The following is a 23802-nucleotide window of genomic DNA, read 5'->3' as shown; positions in this document are numbered from 1 at the left end:
ACAAGTATAAAACATATAATACTGGTGGATAAAACAAGACTGAGCACAAGACCTTCACAGCCATCTACACATCATAGGCGAGATCTCATGACACCTTCTCTCCATCTACCTGATGATCCTGAGGAACATTGGGATCTTCTTGTTTACAGTCCTGTGGAAGAAGAGGACGGGGACATCTCTCTGGTGTTGTCCTCTTACTGGATAGATCTGGAGAAAAAAAAAAACACATACAGGGACTGAATTAATTTATTACATACAGATAATTATAGGCTGTGTGTATTTAGTAGTATTACCTGGTGATGTGAGGGGCTGGGGAACCTCCATCATAACGTTCTTGTACAGATCTTTTTGTCCTTTTAAATACTCCCACTCCCCCACGGAAAAATAGATGGCGACATCCTGACACCTTATAGGAACCTGACATATACAATGATACCGTCATCCCCCCCGGTCCATTCATAGCAATACTCTATAATGTTCCAGCATTCCCAGCAGTGTCACCTCTCCAGTCAGCAGCTCAATCATCTTGTAGGTGAGTTCTAGGATCTTCTGGTCATTGATGTCCTCATATATCAGGGGGTGAGGTGGAGGTTCCATGATTGGGCTCAGGGGTCTTCCCCATCCCTCAGACACAGGGGCCTGACAGCGCTCACTAGAGGTCTTCTTCACTACTGTGTAATCCTGGTTATGGAGAGAAACATTAATAAATCTCATGACAGACATTCCCACCTCTCCAGTTCTGCCCATCTGTTATACCCATAATAATAATAATAATAATCTTTATTTATATAGCGCCAACATATTCCGCAGCGCTTTACAGTTTAACAGTTTCAAACACAACAGTCATAGGTAACAATGTTAACAATACAGTAATAAAGCAAAATAAGACAAAGCTCGTGAGAGCTTACAATCTACAATGAGGTGGGGGAGATACAAAGTACAGGTGTGTATTTACAATGATGTATTTACAATGATGGTCCAGCCATCTTCAGGGAATGGGGGGTAGATAGAAGTAGTGAAAGGGCTACACACACACACAAACATAAAATTAGTTTGATTAGGGAACGTGATAGGCCGCTCTGAACAAATGTGTTTTGAGCGAGCGCCTAAAACTATGCAAGTTGTGGCTGGTCCTAATATCTTGGGGTAGAGCATTCCAGAGGATTGGCGTAGCACGGGAGAAGTCTTGGAGTCGGGAGTGGGAGGTACGGATTAGTGCAGAGGTTAGTCGAAAGTCGTTTGCAGAGCGCAGTGGTCGGCTAGGCCGATAGACAGAAATGAGGAAGGAGATGTATGGGGATGCCGCACTGTGGAGAGCTTTGTGGGTGAGAATAAGTACTTTGAATTGTATCCTGTAATGAATGGGCAGCCAGTGTAACGACTGGCGAAGAGCGGATAAGATACCCATAGATAAGAATGATGTAATGTGATGTCATCAGAATCTCTCACCTCTCCAGTAAGACGGAAGAGGATCTCTAGGGTGAGATGAAATATCCTCTCCGCCAATTTTTCCTTGTCCATATCGAACCTTGATCGGTAAATCAGAAAAATTGTCTAAATATAGAAGATCTCCACTGAGAAAATCCAATATCATAGGGACCTGAATGGGAAGAAGATGAGACGGATGTAACATCATAATGAATCTCAAAAATACTATGTAATAATAAAAATTACTGGAGATAATAAGGGGGGAACATATGAGGTAATAAAACATGGAGGTGTTGTATTATCTTGTCTGGACTGGAACATAAGTTACTGTATATACTCATGTATAAGCTGACCCGAGTATAAGCCGAGGCACCTAATTTTGACACGAAAAACAGGTAAAACTTATTGACTCGAGTATAAGCACTGTCCCCTCATACCTATCCTGGTATGCATAGTTCCTCAAGGACAACATCTGCAAGGAGTTTGTATGTTCTCCCCGTGTTTGCGTGGGTTTCCTCCGGGTACTCCGGTTTCCTTCCACATTCCAAAGACATACTGATAGGGAATTTAGATTGTGAGCCCCATCGGGGACAGCGATGATAATGTGTGCAAACTGTAAAGCGCTGCGGAATATGTTAGTGCTATATAAAAATAAAAATTATTATTATTATTATTTCTCAGCCCCATCCTTGTCTGCATGGCTCCTTATCCCCATCCATGTCTGCATGGCTTCCTATCCCCCATCCATCGTCTGCATGGCCCTTGCAGCATCTTGTTCCGGGGCTAGCAGCTCCTGCGGCCGGAAAATCACGTGTCCCCACTCATTAAAGGAATGAATATTCACCTCTCTCCATGCCTATGGGAATGGAGAGATGAATTTTCATTACCTCAATGAGCGGGCACCCGTGATAGCCCGGCAGCTGATGGAAGATGGTGGCTGCAGCTGTAACTGTGCGCACTATAAGAGAAATGAATATTCATTGCCAGTGGAGTGAATATTCATTTTTCTTTAGCAGTGGGCACAGTTACAGTTGCAGCCGACGGCCCCTGCCTCCACCGCTCCCCCTCCCCTTCTGTCACAATCAGTAGCGTAGCTACCAGGGAGGCAGAGGGTGTGGGCACCCGATGCTCAAAGGGGGCCCACCTGGAGCTACGCTACGGTAACTGTATCGGCGCGCAGATACAGTTACCTTCTGCAGCAGAGCAGGGAGAATCGATCTCCCTGCTCTGCCGCTGGCTGCTGTGGGGCCCCTGAGCAGGCGGGGGGGCTGGTGCCAGCAGTGGGCCCCCCCCGCCTGTCACATAGGGTCAGCTGTACCAGCATTTAGCCGATACAGCTGACCGCAATGATGAGGGAAGGAGCGCTGCGCTCCTTCCCCATCATCCCCCTGTGAGCGTCTGACGTCAGCGACGCTGACAGGGGGCGCATTGACCTCACTGCCCGACGCCCGCTGTCAGGAGACAAGCGGGAGCTCAGAGCAGCGCAGGAACCAGGAAGAGAGGTATTTAATTATTTTTTTAAGGAGTGTTGCCTTATAATACAGGATCTGTCTATGGGGGGTCTGCCTAAAACTACAGGGTCTGCCTATGGGAGATCTGCCTAATGCTACAGGGTCTGCTTATGGGGGGTCTGCCTAATACTACAGGGTCTGCCTATGGGAGGTCTGCCTAATGCTACAGGGTCTGCCTATGGGGGTCTGCCTAATACTATCTGGTCTGCCTAATACTACAGGGTCTGCCTGTGGGGGGTCTGCCTTATACTACAGGGTCTGCCTATGGGGGGTCTGCCTAATACTACAGGGTCTGCCTATGGGAGATCTGCCTAATGCTACAGGGTCTGCTTATGGTGGGTCTGCCTAATACTACAGGGTCTGCCTATGGGAGATCTGCCTAATGCTACAGGGTCTGCTTATGGGGGGTCTGCCTAATACTACAGGGTCTGCCTATGGGAGGTCTGCCTAATGCTACAGGGTCTGCCTATGGGGGGTCTGCCTAATACTATCTGGTCTGCCTAATACTACAGGGTCTGCCTGTGGGGGGTCTGCCTTATACTACAGGGTCTGCCTATGGGGGGTCTGCCTAATACTACAGGGTCTGCCTAATGCTACAGGGTCTGCCTATGGGGGAGGTCTGCCTAATACTACAGGGTCTGCCTATGGGGGGGTCTGCCTAATACTACAGGGTCTGCCTATGGGGGGGTCTGCCTAATACTACAGGGTCTGCCTATGGGGGGGTCTGCCTTATACTACAGGGTGTGCCTATAGGGGTGCTGCCTTATAGTACAGGGTCTGCCTATGGGGGTGCTGCCTTATAGTACAGGGTCTGCCTATGGGGGTGCTGCCTTATAGTACAGGGTCTGCCTATGGGGTGCTGCCTTATACTACAGGGTCTACCTATAGGGGTGCTGTCATAGGGACACATACGGCAGCAGCGGCTCAGTATTGGGGTATCCGGTGCAGTAATAGGGTCACACGGCAGGAGCGGCTCAGTATTGGGGTATCAGGTGCAGTAATATGGACACATACGGCAGCAACAACTCAGTATTGGGGTATCAGGTGTAGTAATAGGGACACATACGGCAGCAGCGGCTCAGTATTGGGGTATCAGGTGCAGTAATAGGGACACATACGGCAGCAGCGGCTCAGTATTGGGGTATCAGGTGCAGTAATATGGACACATACGGCAGCAACAACTCAGTATTGGGGTATCAGGTGTAGTAATAGGGACACATACGGCAGCAGCGGCTCAGTATTGGGGTATCAGGTGCAGTAATAGGGACACATACGGCAGCAGCGGCTCAGTATTGGGGTATCAGGTGCAGTAATAGTTACACATACGGCAGCAGCGGCTCAGTATTGGGGTATCAGTAGGATGAGGGGTTTGTGCAGGTTGGGAATAGATGGTGATGGGGCTGTAATATGAGAAGTGAAATGTGTCTTTGTTGCTTTCTCTGCAGCTGAGTCCTGGCTGGAGAAGCTGTCATGTCGTTCTGGGCCAGATGGGAATAGTGAACCATTCCATCATAAAGAACTTTACCGGTAAGTCATTATCTATAACTGTGCTGTGATCTCTTATATGTTCTGTAGGACTGGTATCTACCACTGACCATATGGCAGTAATATCCATATTGGTCTTTGTATAGAGATTATCTTCAGTAACAGCACGGTCATCTGCTGAGGTTCTCCTCCACTATTAGGGCGCATCACCCAGCTGTAATCAAGGTTACCTGGTTAGGGGCCCACTCAGAAGCTTGGCCCCCACCCTGAACCAAAACCCTAGCTACGCCTCTGGTCACAGTGACTCGTGAATAAGCAAAGTGGGGCGTTTTCAGCACAAATAAATGTGCTGAAAAACTCGGCTTATACACGAGTATATACGGTAATTGGCTGAAAAAGTGATTTCTTCCATGTTCCCAATCACTGGCCTTTCGTTCGGCAGCTAATTGGTCATATAGGTATCTCAAATTTGTTGAGACTGATCAAGAAATTCTGAGACTGATGGAGGACTCAAAGAGTGGTGGCACAGGAGTAGTGTGGAATCATGGACGTGTTAGGCCCCTTTCACTCACCCATTTTTTTTTCAAAATTTCACGTATTGCGACTGATGTAAAAAAAACTGATTTGTCGCAGATTGTGAAAAACTGATGAGACGGATCCGTTTTTTCGCCGGCTCCGACTAGCTGATCCGGCTAATTGGATCCTAAGGGGGGCGTGGCCTAGCGAGCGATGTGAGAGGACGTGCAACGGCTCTCTCTCCCCGCACCGCTCCTGTAACTTATCCTTGGAGGCGCCGCCGAACGCCGATACTGGGCAGGGGGACACCGCTAGACCCCTGCGGAAGGAGGAGAACACCGGAGGCAGCGGGCGGAGAGGAGCGGCGATGCCGCGCCGAAAACAGTCAGCGCCGGTGGCAGGCGCGAAAATCCAAGATGGCGCCGTGGCTGAGGAGGAGGCGGCTAAAGCCAGCGCTGCATACCGCCGAAGGCTGGAGGTAATCGCTCGGCTGGAGCGGTTTGCCCATACTGAGGAGGGGGGTGCCCTGCTGCTGGAGTCTGAGGGGCTTGGAGAAGGGGAGACCCCGCAAAGGCAGAGGAGAGGAGGGGAGGACATCCCCAGTATGGAGGAGAAACAGCTTTCCCCAGGCGGGCCTCAGGGAGTGCACAGCACTGATAATGTGAATCCTGCTGCTAGCCCAGTGCTGACTGATGATTCTGATGCGCAACACCCAAACATGGGGGAACCAACCTTGCAGGATATTTTTTCTGTTGTTGTACACTGCAAATCTGCCCTGGCTGCGCTGAACATAAGGGTGGATGATTTAAAAGTTGAAATGAAGTCCCTTAACTCTGCTATGCGCAAGGTGGAAAGGAGAGTGGAGGTGGTGGAGGAACGTGTGGGCAGTGTGGAGGATCAGACTAACGAACTGTTAAAAAGAGAAAAGAAATATATCCAACGTATTGCAGAGTTAGAATTTAAAACAGATGACTTGGAAAACCGTTCCCGCAGGAATAATTTGAGACTAATTGGGGTGCCGGAGAAGGTGGAGGGGAATAACCCTACTGAATATATTGAGGCATGGCTTAAGAACTCGGTGGGAGGCAAAGACCTCACAAATCACTTTTCGGTGGAGAGGGTTCATAGAGTCCCCAGCCGGCCCCTGCCACCTGGTTTTCCCCCCCGAGCTATATTGGCAAAAATCTTGGACTATCGGGATCGGGAAACCCTATTACGGAAAGCCAGGATCAGTGACGGCTTGAGCATAGACGGAAATCGGATCTCCATATATCCGGACTACTCGGCGTCGGTGCAAAAACTTAGAATGAAGTTTGGTGAAGTCAAGCGGCGGCTTCGAGAACTGGACCTAAAATATTCAATGCTCTACCCGGCTAAGCTCAGGGTGGTGGCTCTGGATCGTGTTCACTTTTTTCAAGGTCCGGAGGAGGCTATGCATTGGCTGGATACTAATGCCAAGAAAATTGGCACGGACCGGAACCGCTGAGTCTAATTCTGAAGATCCGTAAATTCACTGGTTGTGCCTCTTTCTGGCCTTTGAGCGCGCCTTGTATTTTCTGACAAAATGCTCCCCAAAGTTAAAACATTGTGTTCGGCGGCGCAATGAATAGTTCATATTGGTCGCGGTGGGAGGGGGAGAGAGGGATGGTAAGGGGCTTTGTTCTAGATTGTTCTAAGCGCTCTCAGTTCTCATATAGAGAAAGTTTGTTATATCTGAATTTTGTTGAGTTTCAGATGTGGGAGGTTGGTTTAGTTTGGGGGAGGGGAGGGGGGGAGGTGGGTATTGGTGGAGACCTGGGGGAGACTGTTCGTATATGTTGTCTTTCTTTAGGAAATGGGAGGGGACGTTAAAATTGTAAGTTGGAATGTTAAGGGGTTGGCGGACGCTACTAAACGGGTGGCAATTTTCCAGTATTTGCTGAAACAGAGGCCCTCGGTGATTTGCCTGCAAGAAACCCACTTAGTGGAGGAAAAAGTTGATATGTTACAGAAGCGATGGGTGAGCAAGGCATATCACTCGACGTTCTCTAACTATGCAAGGGGGGTGTCAGTTTTAATTCATACAAATACTCCATTTGAGGAAATAGAGGTAAAAATTGATAAGGATGGTCAGTATGTTCTTTTAGTGTGTAAAATCTTTAACCGTTTGATTTGTATTGTTTCATTGTATGTACCCCTGCCGTATTCGGGTAAGAAACTTCAGGAAATATTGGAGTCTATGAGAGGGTGGGATGGAGTTCCCCTTCTAGTGGTGGGAGATGTGAACAATATAGCAGATGATCACTGGGACAAGAGTAATCACGCCTCGTTGCGCAGGGATGGCAACAGCACCCCTTTTGGAAATTATCTTAGAGAAATAGGTTGGATTGACTTATGGAGGGTACGTAATGTCAATACATATTCTTACTCCTGCTATTCAACTACGTATGGCTCTATGTCACGAATCGATGTAGCTTTGGGTAATGATGGGATGAACGAATTATTAAGTGGGGTGGAATATAGTCCTAGGATTTTATCAGATCATAGCCCAGTTCAGGTCTCTTTGAAGTTATCAGGTCAGGCTGGATCGGGAAGGACGGGTTGGAAGCTTCACCCTTCTTGGATGCAACTTTTGGATATGGAGAGGGTGGGAGTGGAGATAGAGGAGTTTTTTAAGATTAATGAAGGGAGCGCAGAAAGTCATGTAGTATGGGACACTATGAAGGCGTACTTAAGGGGTATTCTGTTTCGGGACATTTCCAGACATAAAACGAGGACTAGAGCACAGGATCAAGTGGTTTTGAAAGAACTGAAGGCAGCTGAGGCGGCGTTGGGGGCCCATAACACTAAGGAGTCCCGGAACCGTATGAAGGTACTCAGCAGGAGGTTAATCAGTTACACCTGAAAAAGGCAGAGAGGTCGAGGGCTTTTCAAAAAGAAACTTTCTATTCAGAGGGGGAAAAGGTGGGACACTTACTTTCTGTAGTAGCATCTGCACAGAGGAGCTCCTCACATGTCTACTCCATTAAAACTGAGGATGGGACGTTGGTTACTCAGGGGGAACAAATTCTGGAAGCATTTAGAAAATTCTATGGTAAATTATATACCTCTAGCGTGGGGAAAGGGTCTGAGGAAATGACCAGATACTTGGAGGGGATTGATTTGCCTAGATTGAGTAAGGAGGAATGTGAGTCGCTGGAGGAACCGATAGGGGACGAAGAATTGGGGGTTGCTCTGGCGGGAGTAGCTGGGGGTAAGGCTCCGGGGGCGGATGGCATCCCAGCTGAGATTTATAAGATTTTGAAGGATACTCTGTTGGCCAAGCTGGTAGGGGTCTGCAATAGTTCATTGGAAAGAGGGGAATTACCTTTGTCGATGAGAGAGGCTGTGGTGGTGGTTATCCCTAAAGCCGACAAGGATCTACAATTACCAGAATCTTACAGACCAATCTCGCTGCTGACGGCCGATATTAAGATTTTGGCAAAAGCCTTGCCGAATAGGTTGACTAGGGTGATAGACAAATTAGTTCACCCTGATCAATCAGGCTTTATGCCCAATAAGTCAACGGCACTCAATTTGAGAAGGTTGTTTTTAAATCTGCAGATCCCTTCCGATAATGTAGGCAAACGAGTTGTGGTTTCCTTGGACGCCCATAAGGCCTTTGACTGTGTGGAGTGGAGGTATTTGTGGTCAGTACTGGAACGATTGGGGTTTGGACCTAAATTCATCTCATGGGTGAGATTGTTATACTCTTCCCCAGTGGCCAAAATAAGAGTGAATAACGCACTTTCTGAAACTTTTGCCTTGTCTAGGGGCACTAGACAGGGTTGCCCTTTGTCCCCGCTGCTCTTCGCCTTGGCGGTGGAGCCCCTTGCTGCTAAAATTAGAGGATCCCGGGAGGTGAGAGGTTTCCTATACGGGAATTTAGAAGAAAAAGTGGCGTTATACGCTGATGGCATTTTGCTTTTCCTGGAGGACTCTGAGGGGGCCCTGGCTGGGGCGGAGGCCATTATTGAGGAATTTGGGAGTTATTCAGGCCTAAGAATCAATTGGGACAAATCCAATATGATGTTGATTGATGGGGAATATGGAGATAGTGAGTTGTGTGACTCCTCTACTAGGTTGCGGTCAGTGGATAAATTTAAATATTTGGGGATTCAGATTGCTCTCCCTTTGACGGGTTTTGAGGACCTGAACTTGGCACCACTTTTGCAAAAGATACGCACTAAAGTCCAGGCGTGGAAAAAGTTAAGCTTATCGGTGATTGGTAGGATAAATCTTATAAAGATGATTGTGATGCCACAGCTTCTCTACGTGCTACACAACTCTCCTGTATGGATACCAAGGAGTAGATTTCGGAGGATTAGATCTTTGTTCGGCGAGCTGATATGGGGTGGGAAAAGTCCTAGATTTAAACAGGAAATTCTACAAAGACCTAAGACGGAGGGTGGGGTGGCACTGCCTAATCCATGGCTATACTTCCTGGCATCACAGTGTCAGCACCTAAGGGGATGGGGTGTGGAGTCGGGTGGGGAACGGATACCCTGTAGTCTGAGGACACTGATTGGGTCAAGGGTACTGAGTGATGGCCTGGAGGGTGGGCATTTCCGTGAGTTGGGTTCCAAATTTTGCACTATTAGGCTTATTCATAAAGTTTGGGACACAGTGAAGGTCATTAGGGGGGTGAGGGAACTCACCAGATTCTCACCTATTTGGAACAACTACTTCCTACCAGAGTTTAGACAGATGGCGGGATTTCATGTCTGGAGGGAGGCAGGCATATCTCGGATTAACCAAATAATATATCAGGGTAGGATTAGGACTTTTGAGCCTTTGCAGGAAGAATTTCTACTGCCAAATTCTGAGCTGTACCAGTATAGCTGCATCTCACATGCGTACCAGGCACAATGTAAGAGAGGGCCTGTGGAGATTCAGGTTGATCTCATGTTGGACTTTATTCTTACGGGGGGAGGCACGAGGGGGGCGATTTCGGGCATATACGAATTTCTTTTATTCTCCGTCTTAGAGGGACATCCTATTAGAGCGAGGGCGAAATGGGAGGCCGACCTGGGGGTGATTGATAACAAATGCTGGGATTCGATTTTGGAGTATGTGCCCAGGATCTCGCTGAGTGAGCCTGGGAGGTTGTCACAACTATTTGTTATTCATAGGGCCTACAGAACTCCGAACATGCTATTCAAAGCTGGTTTGAGACCTAATTCAGAATGCCCTAGGTGTTCGCAGACCGAGGCGGATATCCTCCATATGATGTGGCAGTGCCCCAGGTTGTCCTCCTTTTGGATTGTGGTACTGAATAGGGTGGGGCTGACATATAATTGCTCTCTACCACGGGATCCTCTGGTATGTGTTTTGGGCTATGTAGAAGAGGTTGTAACTGACAATTTGTATAAACTGGCTATTGCTAGACTGCTGTTTATTGCGCGAAAGTTGATTGCCAAGTTCTGGATTAGGGAAGAGCCACCATCGAGAAGGGACTTTATGACACAAGTGGATCACATTATTGCTCTGGAGAGGAGTATTTATCTCAAGAGAAACAAGATGGACCTTTTCAGCAAGCTGTGTAATCCGTGGCTCGATTCAGCGTGATTTAAGTGATTTTGTCTCTGTTCTTGGACTTTCTGCCTACTCGGAGGAAATGTTGACGAATCATCTTCCTTTTTCTGTATGGTTATGTACAACGTAGCAACTTGGGGCGGTTTTTGTCAGGTCTCTAGGGGTTGGGGGGGAAGGGATGTGGGAGTTGGGTTTGTGGTTTAAAAATTTCTTAAAAAGTAAATTACCTTGGTGCACTGTTCACAGTGACGTAATTCTCATGTATCATACTTACTGTTTAATAAAAATATCTGATTTAAAAGAATAATTGGATCCTAAGAAAAAAATTAAATAAAAATTGGAGCATGCTCAGTTTAAAAAAAAAAAAAAGGAAGACAGATTCCATCATTTGACAGGTCCGGCGCCATAGGCTTCCATTCTAGCAAACGACGGACACAAAAAAGTTACTTTGTCCTTTGTCTCTTGACGGATCCGGCGAACGACGGATGAAACGTGAGGCCATCCGTCGCTAATACAAGTCTATAAGAAAAAAAAATGGATCCGGCAGCATCAGTTTTTTTCAAAATTCGACGGATTGCGACTGATGGCAAAAAACTTATGTGTGAAAGGGGCCTAACAAAGAAATTCCCTAAAATATCAATATCCATTAATACATTTAAAAAGTATAATCATACATAATAATAAGTATATCATACTCCGAATGATTGTTGAAAACTTTTCTTGGCTATATTGTTATAACGGACAATCTATCATATCAGTCAGATTATTGATAACTACACATGGTTAGATGCACATTGTAACGATGGGGTAAATACATATGCAGTATGTGCAGTACATTTTATGTCAGCCACATATTAGACATCCTTGCCCGGCACATCCTTACCCTGGTAGTGCAATTGCATTGAGGCCCATTTAGACAGGTAAGCATCTCTGCCTGTTTTTGTTTTTTTCTTCAATATTGGAGGATTTTTTCCCTCTTTTTGTGGTTTTCACATCGTACGAACCACATAGACCTCTATCTGGACTTTTATGCTCAGTGTTTTCTTTTCCTGTATGGTGTACTTGGCATCTTTGTATTTTAATATTTTTTATATGTTTATTTCTATCTAGAAAAATGTAATTATTTAATTCTCATTGTTGTTGGAGGATCCTTTTCTTTTGTAGAACTTTCTATATAGTCAAGGGATTCTGCGTTACTGCTTAGGGCGTTATAGGCTCAATACAAGATGTAGAAAAACACACTATAGTGAGGAGATATGTCAGCTAATATCTGTAGACAGCAGAAATACAGTCCCCTTATTGTTATTGGCACCCTTTCATTTTTTTCATAGACTATACAATATCTTTAGAAATTAATGGAAATGTACCAAAGTTATATTCTCAGAATTTTTTAAATTTGTGGTCCAAAGTAATAGAACAATAAAACATTGTTTTTCAACTTACATGTTACAATTTGAAAGAAGAAACTGCATAAACAGCATGTGCAGCAATAAAGGCACCCCTAATTAATACTTGGTTGCACACCCTTTGGCACTGACAGCCTCCAAACGTTTCCTGTAGCCATCTATAAGCTTCTTGCACTTGTCAGCTGGTATTTTCTCCCACTCTTCCTTTGCAGCTTGTTCAAGCTCTTGAATGTTTGCAAGGTTCTTTTTCCCAATGGCAGATTTCAGCTCACCCCAAAGATGTTCAATGGGATTGAGATAAGGACTCATTGCTGGTCATTCTAAAACAGTCCACGTTTTCCTTTTCAACCACTCCTGTGTACTTTTGGATATGCGCTTTGGGTCATTTAGTAGCTGGAGGACCCATGATCGTCTACTCAAACCAAGTTTTCTTCCACTGGGTAGAACACTTCGATCTAAAATCTCTTGATAATTCTGATTTCATGATTCCTATGATACGGTCAAGGCCTCCAGTACCAGATGCAGCAAAGCAACCCCACTATGGATTCTCTACATGCTATACTGTTGGTAGGGTGTTCTTTTCCTTGTAAGCTTCATTGTACTGTTAGTAAACTGTTGCTTTGCATTGCCAAAAAGTTCTATTTTTGTTTCATCTATCCGCAGAACATATTCCCAGACAGATTGTGGATTGCCAAGATTTTCTTTGACAAAGATCAGTCGTTCCTTTTTTTGTCTTTTCTTCAGCAATGGTTTCTTCCTTGGCTTTTGCCCATAAAGCTCTGCTTGGTTTACTGTGCGGTGTGTAGTACTTGTTAAGACCATGACCCCAGACTCTTCCAGGTTGGCCTTCAGGTCTTTGGATGTTTGACGTGGTGTTTTTTCCACCATTCGCATCAACCTTTGAAGACATCGCATCAATTTTCCACTTTCCCCCACGTCCAGGGAGGTTCTTGACAGTTCCATGCTTGGCAAACTTCTTAACATTTCGCACTATTGAAACTGGGATGCTAAGGTCTTTTTAGACGAACTTATATCTTTTGGAAGTCTCGTGTTTGCTAATAATAGCAGTTCTGATGTTCTCAAATAGCTCCCTTGTCTTCACCATTGTGACAAAGGACAGGGCCTACCATGTGGCTTTTTAAAACACTGAAGTCATCATTCATTGGCTAATTCATGTCACATGGGCACCGACAATGAATTGTAGGTGATTCTCATTTATGATTTACCACAGGCGAGTCAAAATGTGTTTCCATACTAATTTAATGTAAAGTGCGCCAGTTATCAGTGTCACACACAGCAAGCTTAGGGTTCCTATCTTTCCCTCACATTGTTTTTGGTTTCAAATTATTGTTCAACATTTGCTCTTTTGTACTTAACACGAGGGCTGTATACAAAAAAAACTTTCACTTGATACATTTTTTCAGATATTCGACATTATGTACTTAACCTTCATGGGTGCCAATAACGATGAGCAGGACTGTAGATGCCCAGCTGATAATGTATATTGCTGAAGGGTTTGTTTATGACAACACACTATCCCAGAATGTTAGAGGGCTAATGCTGTGAAAAAGAGTATCCCCAAAAGGTGAATAGCGCATGTACGCCGGCAGCAGGATCTTCCAATGCGCATGCGCAGGTATTGTAGACTCAAGAGGTCAAGATCAATCTTTAGAGCATGTGTCTTGGGCCTCAGATAATGTCAGGATGTCTATAACAGCGCCCCATACTGGTGCATGCACAGTACGAGTCCCATTGATGCCGAGCGCATGCCTCCTCTCTCACCACAACAGTCAGTTGCGCCGGAGGAAGCGCCCACGCAGCATAGCAAAGGATAAGATATTGCTGCAGTTTACAAATAATAAGCCACAGCGGGAACCAACAAATGTCACAGCAGGTGCGATATTAACACCTATAGGAGAAAACATATAATGCAAGAGATTCATATAAGTTACTGCAGGTATTTAATATCTTATTGAGAGCTAAAATAGATAATCAGAATATATATATACATATAACAGATGTAAATCATTCAGCTGCGGCGCTGAAAACTAAATCTCCGAGCACTAAAAAATACTCGGAGGACACCTGAGCGTGCTCGGGAAATCTCGAGTAACGAGTATATTCGTTCATCACTATTTACTATGTACCCTACGTCATTCATATGCACTTTTGCTTTTTACTTATAGTAGGGTATATGTTAATTTAATTTCCATCTTAGGTTTTGCCTGTGTAATGGCCAGTGCGAACATGCTCCTATAAATTTCATGTATACCGTGTATGTATAGTTGGGCCGAATTTGTTAGAGGGAAAGGAGCAAAAACATTACGATATATACATATGTTATAAAGTGGCAACAGAAAAACACCAACATAGTCTCAGCACTGAAGGGGTTACTGCCCAGTAATGGTGAATCTCCAGCACCTACCTCCACCTGCAGAGCCGCACACCACATATATGGCTGTTCTGTGCGCACAGGACCTGTGATGAGGTCACAGGAGGGGAGGAGTCAGGGGTCACATGATCAGGGGCCTCAGTGTATGCAGGACTCTGCTGTGCTGGTTGTCATGGTGCTGGATGAGGGGAAGTGCTGGTGCTGGATGAGGGGAAGCAGAGCCGTGTGTGTACGAGGTGTATGGAGCAGAGCTGTGTGTGTACGGAGCGGAGCCACGTGTGTATGAGGTGTACGGAGCGGAGCCGTGCATGTACATGGTGTACGGAGTGGTGTGTGTGTACGTGGTGTACGGAGCGGAGCCGCGCGTGTACGAGATGTATGGAGCAGAGCAGTGTGTGTACGAGGTGTACGGAGCAGAGCAGTGTGTGTACGAGGTGTACGGAGCGGAGCCGCGCATCTACGAGGTGTATGAAGCAGAGTGGTGGTTCATACATGAGGAGAGATAGCCCTAACCACAGACTAAGGGCAGTCTCACACGTCCAGATAATTCCGGTACCGGAAACAATCGGTACCGGAATTATCCGTGTCCGTGTGCTCCTACGTTTCTGGTGTACATCAGTGTGGCACACCTGCGGCACACGTGTACCGCCCGTGTGCCCACTGGGTACCACACGCACCGTGCTGGGTACCACACGTACCAGCATCTGGTGCTGAATCCGCGATTCATATCTTCTATGCAGCAGCGTTTGCTGCATAGAAGATATGAATAATAGTGTTTAAAAGAAAGATCTATCCGTCCCCCCACCCCGTGCGCCCCCCCGCTGTTCTGAAAATACTCACCCGCTTCCCTCGTTGGCTGTTGCTGCTTCCTGTCCTGGCCGCACCTTCTACTGTATGCGGTCACGTGGGGCCGCTCATTTACAGTCATGAATAGGCGGCTCCAACCCTATGGGAGGTGGAGCCACATATTCATGACTCTAATCGGCGGCCCCACGTGACCGCATACAGTAGGTGCGGCCAGGACAGGAAGCAGCGACAGCCAACGAGGGAAGCGGGTGAGTATTTTCAGAACAGCGGGGGGGGCGTACAGGGGGTGGGGGGACGGGGGACAGATAGATCGTTCTTTTAAACACTATTATTCATATCTTCTATGCAGCAAACGCTGATGCACAGAAGATATGAATGGCGGCTTCAGCACCATGTGGGGGGGGGGGGGACAGCGCTTACTGTAGCGCTGTCTCCTGCAGGGCACAGGAACTGCACACGGAGAACTTCCATGCGTGGTACGTGTTTTACACGGACCCATTGACTTTAATGGGTCTGTGTAATACGTGCGCTCCCACGAACACTGACATGTCTCCGTGTTTGGCACACGGTCCGCAAAAAATCAATGACATCTGCACAGATGCATTGATTTTAATGGGTCTACCTGTGTCAGTGTCTCCGGTACGTGAGGAAACTGTCACCTCTCGTACCGGAGCCACTGACGTGTGAAACCGGCCTAAAAGATGGCAACTTTGACCTAAACTGGCTAAAAGGCCATCGAGTTGGTTTATGTTCCCCCCTAAAGAACCGGAGGGCTGAGCAGCATGTGAATTACCTACAAAAGGAAAAGTGTGCTGAAAAAGGAAAGGTCCCAGAGTGAGTAGAATAAACTAATGACTTGTGTATACGTCATATGTCATGTCTCCCCCTGTGATGCTGGCTCTGGCACGACAACTGATCTGATTAGCACAAGCACAATCTACAGTAGATTGCAGCTTCAAGCCTCCTAAGGAGACTATTGAAGCACATAAAAAGTGTAAAAAAAATGGTTTTAAAAAATTTAAATATAAAACTTAAAAACACCCCCCTTTTGCTTCATTTAAAATAAAACAATATAAAAAATACACATTTGGCATTGCCGCGTTCAGAAACGCCCGATCTAGAAACTATAAAAAGAATTACGAAAGGATACACTATCCCTGACAACTAGGATTTACTGCCAAATTATACAAAGTGATTCCAGCATGAATAATAAAAACCATGATTTATTAGTACATAATTAAGAACAACATATAGGGAAAAAAACAGGGTGGGAATAAACCTACAAAGGGGATGTGCAAAAAGAGCAAAGCTGGGTCCGACAAAAGGTAATCGTGGTTTTTACTACTCATACTGGAATCACTCTGTATCCTCTGGCAGTAAATCCTAGTTGTCAGGGATAGCGTATCCTTTTGTCCTATTTAGAGTGTCTAGCACGTTAAAAAATCTCTCTTTGGACATATCTGAATTATAAAAATAATTAATCTGATCAGTTAAGGGCCTAACAAACAAAAAAATCAAAAAGCCAAAATTACGTTTCTTTGTTTGTCTGAACACTGCAATAGAATAAATTAAAGGGCAATCAAAAGATCACATATATACCCCAAAATAGTATCAATAAAAATGTCAGCTCAGAGCAAAAATAAGCCCTCACACAAATCCCAAAAAATGGAGATGGTAAGGAAAATGGTGCCATTTTATTTATTTTATTTATAAACCTTGGATTTTTTGTCACCACTTAAATAAAAAAAAAACCTTGACATGTTTGGTATCTGCAAACTCATAATGACCTGGAGAATCATAATGGCAGGTCAGTTTTAGTATTTACTGAACATGGTAAAAAATAAACGCAAATAATTGTGAAATTGCACCTATCTTTGAAATTTCACCGCGCTTGGAATTTTTTTCTTGTTTTCCAGTACACGACATGGTAAATCAATGGTGTTGTTCACAGCGGAAGCAGCGGACATGTTCTGCATCCAAAGCGCTGCACGTGAACGTGTGCACATACCCTTAGCTGGAATTTCCCTGACTGGCTTTAAAGGGAACCTGTCAGCAGGATTGCGCACAGTAACCTACAGACAGTGTCAGGTCGGCGCCGCTATACTGATTAAAATGATTCCTGGGTGATGAAATCTGTCTTGTGGTTGTTGTTTAAAATGTATTTTCAGTTTTCAGTTAATGATATGCTCGTGCTTCAGAGCAGCCTGTGGAGTGGTCTTCATATGGTTCTCTGATTAGCTATTCATAATGCTAGTGAAGAAAAAAAAAAGTCTCCTCCAAGATGGCGTCGCCGGCACATGCGCAATAGCAGCATATTTTTTTTAAATATCATGATAACCTCAACCATAAGGGTATGTTCCCATGATCTTAAAAAACGCTGTGCAGGGTTTTTTTTTAGTATGTATATTTAATATTCATTATGTAAACTAGGGGGCAGGTCAGTGAGGGATCAGTGACCTGTTAGCAGTCTGTATTATGAATAGCTAATCGGAGCACCACATGAAGACCCCCCACTTCCCCACACAGGCTGCCCCGGAACACGAGCATATCATTAAGTGAAAACTGAAAATAAAGATTAAACAACCACAAGACGGATATCAGCAACCAAAGTATCATTGTAAGCGCTGAGACACACTGCCGTATTTCTCGTGCGAGAATCGCATTGTGAAACTTGTACTGGCTGTTGGCTTTCCTGACCTGAGCTTGATAGCTGCATAGTAATCCATCATGCTGTCATGCTCGGGTCCGGAGAGGTGCCAGCCAGTCCGGGCAGTGCAATACAATTATCGCACGAGAAATACGGTAGTGTGTCTCTGCCCTAATCAGTATAACGGCGCTGACCTGACAGTGGCTGTAGGTTACTGGGCACAATCCTGCTGACAGGTTCCCTTTAACAGCAGAAAGTCTGAACATCCATAAGATTACTATCACCAGAAGGAGGAGAGAATATAAAAGCGCACCCGAAAGGTGATAGGGCAAATTAATAAGTAACTGAAAACACCTGTTGCCCTAAACAGACTGAAGAAAGGATAACAGCAACAAAACACCAAGGGAAAAGGTTCATCTGCAGTGGCTCGGGGGACAGAGAAGCCCACAACCAAACACAGACTTAAAGGGGTATTCCCATCTCCATGGACACCTAAGGTCCTGCAATGCCTGCACATGAGGAAAGAGACATAGTGAATCAGAAAAAAACTATACATTTCTTTTTTTATCAAGTCATTTTTTATTAATTTTATAACCGTTACACATACACAAATAGCATTCTCAACCAAAAGTGTTTACCCCTCCCCATACCCTGAACACCTCCCACCCCCTAACATTTGTTATTCAGAATACCATATCATAGATATACAACCATACAAAACAGAATAAATCAGGCCGTCAAGACCAGCCAAGTCCAAAGGCACACAGCCGATTGGCAATTGTAAACGCAATGCGTAGTAATTCCATAGCAACAGATACACATCTAACAAGATCCTATCGAGGTTAATCACTGGTTACCTCCAAGCCAGGGACCCCATAATTTATCAAAGTATTTACTTCTATCCCTTTTGAGGTATACCCCTTTTTCCAATGATATGAGAGACTCAAATGATTAACCTCTTAACGTCCAATGACGGACATAGCCCGTCATGGCCGGGTGTCAGTTCCCGCATCAGGACGGACTGTGTTCATCATGCATTTAAACTATCACTATGTGTAAACACGCAGCGACAGTTCAGTGCCGACAGCTGTCTTTGACAGCTGAGATACATGGGAAGAGGTGCAGGGACCCATGCCGTTGGTCACTGCACCCAGATGGCTGTGATCGGTCAGTCAATCTGATTGACTGATCACAGCATGATCACGCAAGAGGCGCTGAAATATCAGTACTTCCTGCCCGATTAGTACACCAATTCGGCTCTGCCAGTGGCTGAGCATTTAAGCTAGAAGCCAGTAGCGGTGTCAGCGCCACCCCTGGCTGTTAGCCCCCTAAATGCTGTGATCGAACACAATCGCAGCATTCAGGAGGAAGGCCGAGGGACGGGAGCTCCCTCTGCCTTCAGATAGGCGTCCCCGCAACATTATCGCGGGGCCCTATCGTTCTCATGGTGACCCAGGTTGTCATGACGAACCCCGGATCTCCAAGCTACAGATAGCTTCTGAGAACATACTCACAGCATGGTGTCAGAAGCTTTCAGTATAGGCATAATGCAGTGCAATACTAGTGCATTACAATTAATTATACATTCAATCACAGTGAAAAAAGTAGTTTTGTTTAGTCCCATAAAGGGACTAAACAAAAACAAAATAATAACATATTTTTCAAAAATCCACTAATAAATACACATTTTTATGTAAAAAAAAAAAAAAACATAAAAAGTACTCGTTTGGTATTGCCGGGTCCGGATCAATCCAATCTATAAAATTGTCATGCTAGTAAAGGCTACTTTCACACTAGCGTCGTACTCGGCCCGTCGCAGTGCGTCGGGCCGACGTACCGACGTCAGCGTTGTTTGCGCTGCACAATGGGTGCAGCGGATGCTGATATTCAGCGCATCTGCTGCCCCATTGTGAGGTGCGGGGAGGAGGGGGCGGAGTTCCGGCCGCGCACGCGCGGTCGGAAAAGACGTTCTCGACGCAGCAAACAACGTTGCAAGCAACGTTTTTTGCTGCCGATGGTCCGCCACAACTCGTACGACGGTTGCGGCGTGTGTCAATGCGTCGCAAATGCATCGCTAATGTTAGTCAATGGGGAAAAAACGCATTCTGCAAGCACTTTTGCAGGATGCGTTTTTTTCGCCAAAACGACGCATTGCGACGTATTGAAAAAAACGCTAGTGTGAAAGTACCCTAAGCCGTTCAGGGAACTCAGTAAAAAAAAAAAAACACAAAAAAGTAGCAAATATTGCTTTATCAGCATATCTCATGGAAAAAGTAGAATAAAACGTGATCAAAAAGACGAATGTAAATAAAAATAGTATCACTGAAAACACCATCTTGTCCCGAAAAAAAACAAGCCGCCATATAGCTCTATCAGCGGAAAAATAAAAAAGTTATAGCTCTCAGAATAGAGCAATGCAAAACTAATTATTTTTTCTATAAATGTTTTCATTGTGTAAAAGCGGCAAAACATAAAAAAATATATAAATGTGGCATCGCTGTAATTGTACTGACCCGAAGAATAAAGAGGCCTTATGAATTTTATCAGATGCAGAACGGAGAAAAAAATTCTTAAATTTCAGGTTTTTGTTCATGCTGCCTCCACAAAAGTTGGAATAGAAGCGATCAAAAAATGTCATGTGCCCCAAAATGGTACCAATAAAAAAGTCAATTTGTCCCGTAAAAAACAAGCCCTCACGTGACTCTGTGGGCCGAAATATGGAAAAATTATAGCTCTCAAAATATGGTGCTGCAAAAACTTCTCGCAAAAAAAGCGTCCTTTAGTGTGTGACAGCAGCCAAACAGCAAACCATAAAAAAGGATATTAATCTGGTATCGCTGACCCGAAGAATAAAATCACCTAATCACTTATACCGCATGAGGAATGGAGTAAAAAATAAATAAATCCAATTCTTCACCTGCTATGGATTTGTTCATTCTGCCTCCCTAAGATTGCAGTAAGGCTCAGCGCACATTTATCCTGCACTCTACACTGAGCGCTTACACCAGGGTTTCCATGTACATCTCAAATACGTGATTCACACAGAAAAGCCGGCGGAAGATTCCCTATAATGAGGCAGATGGAGGCACTGTGAATGACAAAGGACCTGTGATTCGGTGGTGTTCGTCTTTTGAGGCGTGTATAAAAAGCGGTTCACCATAGTTTTGTGCACCTCTGAAAGGAAGGACAACGCTGAACAGAGGCCAGACGGAGTTCAGAGTAACTCTGTTGCCTCACTATAGTGAATGGATTCCTCGGGGGTTTCATCTGTCACGTCACTTGGAGATTTAGATGTAAACCCCAAAGTAAGTGCTCAGCGTAGAGCGCCAGAAAAATTTCATCCCAAATGTTATGGACAATGTTCCCAATAAAAGCTTCAACTCAATCCACAAAAAAGCAAGCCCTCACTCAAGTCTGTCATCTGTTAACGGAAATATAGGTGCTTCCACGTTACTGGTAGTACAAAGGCTCTGGAAAAGCAAAATGGCTCCTCACCCGCCAAAAAGAAATTCAGCGAATTCTGAGCTCCCAAATCCAAATGCTCCCCTCCCTTGAGCCCCAGTGTGCATAAACCACCTTTTGAATTCATATTTGGCAGGGGTATAAATTCCAAAATAGGATCACTTGAGGGGGGATTTTGCTCTCTAGCACTTAGGGGCTCTGTATATGGAGTCTGCAAACTATTCTTGGAAAATCTGCGCTCTAGGAGGCAAATAGCACTCCATCCCTACGAGACTCTCCGTATGGCTAAGTAGTACTGTACAGCCACATATGGGATATTTCTAAATTCAGCAGAAATTGTGGGACACATTCTGGTGCCAATTTTATTCACTTCTTGTGTGAAAATATAAAATCTGGGGCTAAAGCAAAATTGTTGTGATAAAAATGTAATCATTTTTTCTTCACTTCCCAATGGTATAAAATTCTCTGACCCAACGATGGTGACAAAATGATCACCACACCCCTAGATTAATTCATCAAGAGGTGTATTTTGTAAAATGGTGTCACTTATGAGGAGTCCTGCTGTTCTGGCACCTCAGGGGCTCTCCCAGTGGGTTATGGCAATCCTCAAACCATAATAGTAAAATCTGGACTATAATATGGAGCTCCTTTTCTTTTAAGCTTTGCACTGTGCCTCAGAAGTTGTTTTCACCCACACATTGGGGTATTGGCCCAATCAGGAGAAATTGCACCACAAATTTTGGGGTCCATTTTGTCCTATTACCCTTGATAAAATAAAAAAATTGGCGGTAAAAGATGATTTTTGTGGAAAAAATGTGATTTCATGGCACTATGTTATAAACTTATGTGAAGTACTTGGGGGTTCAAGGTACTCACCAAACATCTAGATAAGTCCCTTGAGGGGTCTAGTTTCCAAAATGGGGTCACTTGTGGGGAGGGTTCTACTGCTTAGGCACATCAGAAGCTCTCCAAATGCAACTAACTGCTAAGAGCAAGCGACACTACTCTGTCCTCCTTCTCCTGGACCTGTCTTCTGCCTTTGACACTGTGGACCACTCCCTTCTGCTTCAGATCCTCTCATCTCTTGGCATCACAGACTTGGCCCTATCCTAGATCTCATCATATCAGACAGACCGAACATTCAGTGTCTCCCTTCCCCATGCCACCTCTTCACTTCGCCCCTTGTCTGTCGGTGTTCCTCAAAGCTCTGTTCTAGGACCCCTACTCTTCTACATCTACACCTTCAGCCTGGGACAACTCATAGAATCCCACGGTATGCAGTACCATCTCTACGCTGATGACACGCAGATCTACCTATCTGGACCTGACCTCACCTCCTTACTTAATCCCACACTGTCTGTCTGCTATCTCAGCCTTCTTCTCCGCTCACTTTCTAAAACTTGAACAGGAACAAAACAGAATTCATCATCTTTCCCCCATCTCACTCTACCCCTCCACCAGACCTATCCATCAATGTCAATGGCTGCTCACTTTCCCCAGTCCCACATGCCCGATGCCTCGGGGGTGATCCTCGACTCTGCCCTCTCTTTCAAGCCACATATCCAAGCCTCTGCCTCATCCTGCTGTCTCAAACTCAAAAATATTTCCAGGATCAGCGCATTGATTGACCACGACACAAGAAAAACACTATTGCATGCCCTTATCTCCCGCCTCGACTACTGCAACCTCCTACTCTTTGGCCTCCCCTCTAGCACTCTGGCACCACTCCAATCTATCCTACACTCTGCTGCCCGAATAATCTACCTGTCTCTCCACTACTCCCCAGCCTCTACCTATGCCAAGCCCTTCACTGGCTTCCTATCGCCCAGAGACTCCAGTTCAAAACCCTCACAATGACATACAAAGCCATCCACAACCTATCTCCTCCATACATCTGTGACATGGTTTCCCGGTACCTACCTTCACGCAACCTCCGATCCTCTCATCTCTTCTTCCCACAACCGCATTCAAGACTTCTCCCGTTCTTCCCCCATACTCTGGAACTCTCTACCCCAACACATCAGACTCTCGCCTACCATAGATACCTTCAAAAGAACCTGAAGACTCACCTCTTCCGACAAACCTACAACCTGTAGTGATCAACCTACTGAACAGCCGCATAACAAGCCCTATCCTCTCCTAGTGTATCCTCGCCCATCCCCTGCAAACTGTGAGCCCTCGCGGGCTGGGTCCTCCCTCATGTACCTGTGTGCCTTGTTTTTTACTCATGTTTAATGTACTTGTCTATATTTGCCCCCTATTCACATGTAAAGCGCCATGGAATAAATGGCTCTATATAAATGTATAGTAATAATAATAATAATAACATGACATCCGCTCTCGATTTCAGACAATTTTACGTTCAAAACCTCAAATGGTGCTTCTTCCCTTCCGAGCCCTGCCATGTGCCAAAACAGTGGTTTTCCTCCACACATGGGGTATCAGGAGAATTTGTACAACAAATATTGTGGTTTATTTTTTCCTTCCACATTGCTTCAGTCCTTGTGAAGCGCCTGAAGTGTAAATACACTTTTTGAATGTGGTTTTGAGCACCTTGAGGGGTGCAGTTTTTAGAATGGTGTCACTTTTGGGTAT

At 45.2% G+C, this 23802-nt stretch overlaps 1 protein-coding gene across 2 annotated transcripts in view; it reads right to left on the bottom strand.

The window, feature by feature from the left end:
• LOC143766237 (uncharacterized) overlaps nt 1-23802 on the bottom strand; it is a 233595-nt gene that overhangs the window by 137919 nt on the left and 71874 nt on the right. Inside the window, exons 1-5 of one of the 2 annotated variants that reach the window (XM_077253755.1) lie at nt 14325-14390; nt 1450-1600; nt 502-681; nt 294-417; nt 110-207 (exon numbers count right to left, since the gene is read on the bottom strand). In XM_077253755.1, the coding sequence (XP_077109870.1) occupies nt 110-207; nt 294-417; nt 502-681; nt 1450-1521 (474 nt within the window). In that variant the 5' untranslated portion in view covers nt 1522-1600; nt 14325-14390. Of the gene's footprint in view, nt 1-109; nt 208-293; nt 418-501; nt 682-1449; nt 1601-14324; nt 14391-23802 lie in introns of those variants that run through there. The other variant, XM_077253752.1, reaches the window with a different exon arrangement.

This window comes from Ranitomeya variabilis, chromosome 4 (genome assembly GCF_051348905.1).
Source record: "Ranitomeya variabilis isolate aRanVar5 chromosome 4, aRanVar5.hap1, whole genome shotgun sequence".
Taxonomy (NCBI): Eukaryota; Metazoa; Chordata; class Amphibia; order Anura; family Dendrobatidae; genus Ranitomeya; species Ranitomeya variabilis.
This window is presented reverse-complemented; position numbering and strand designations above follow the sequence as displayed.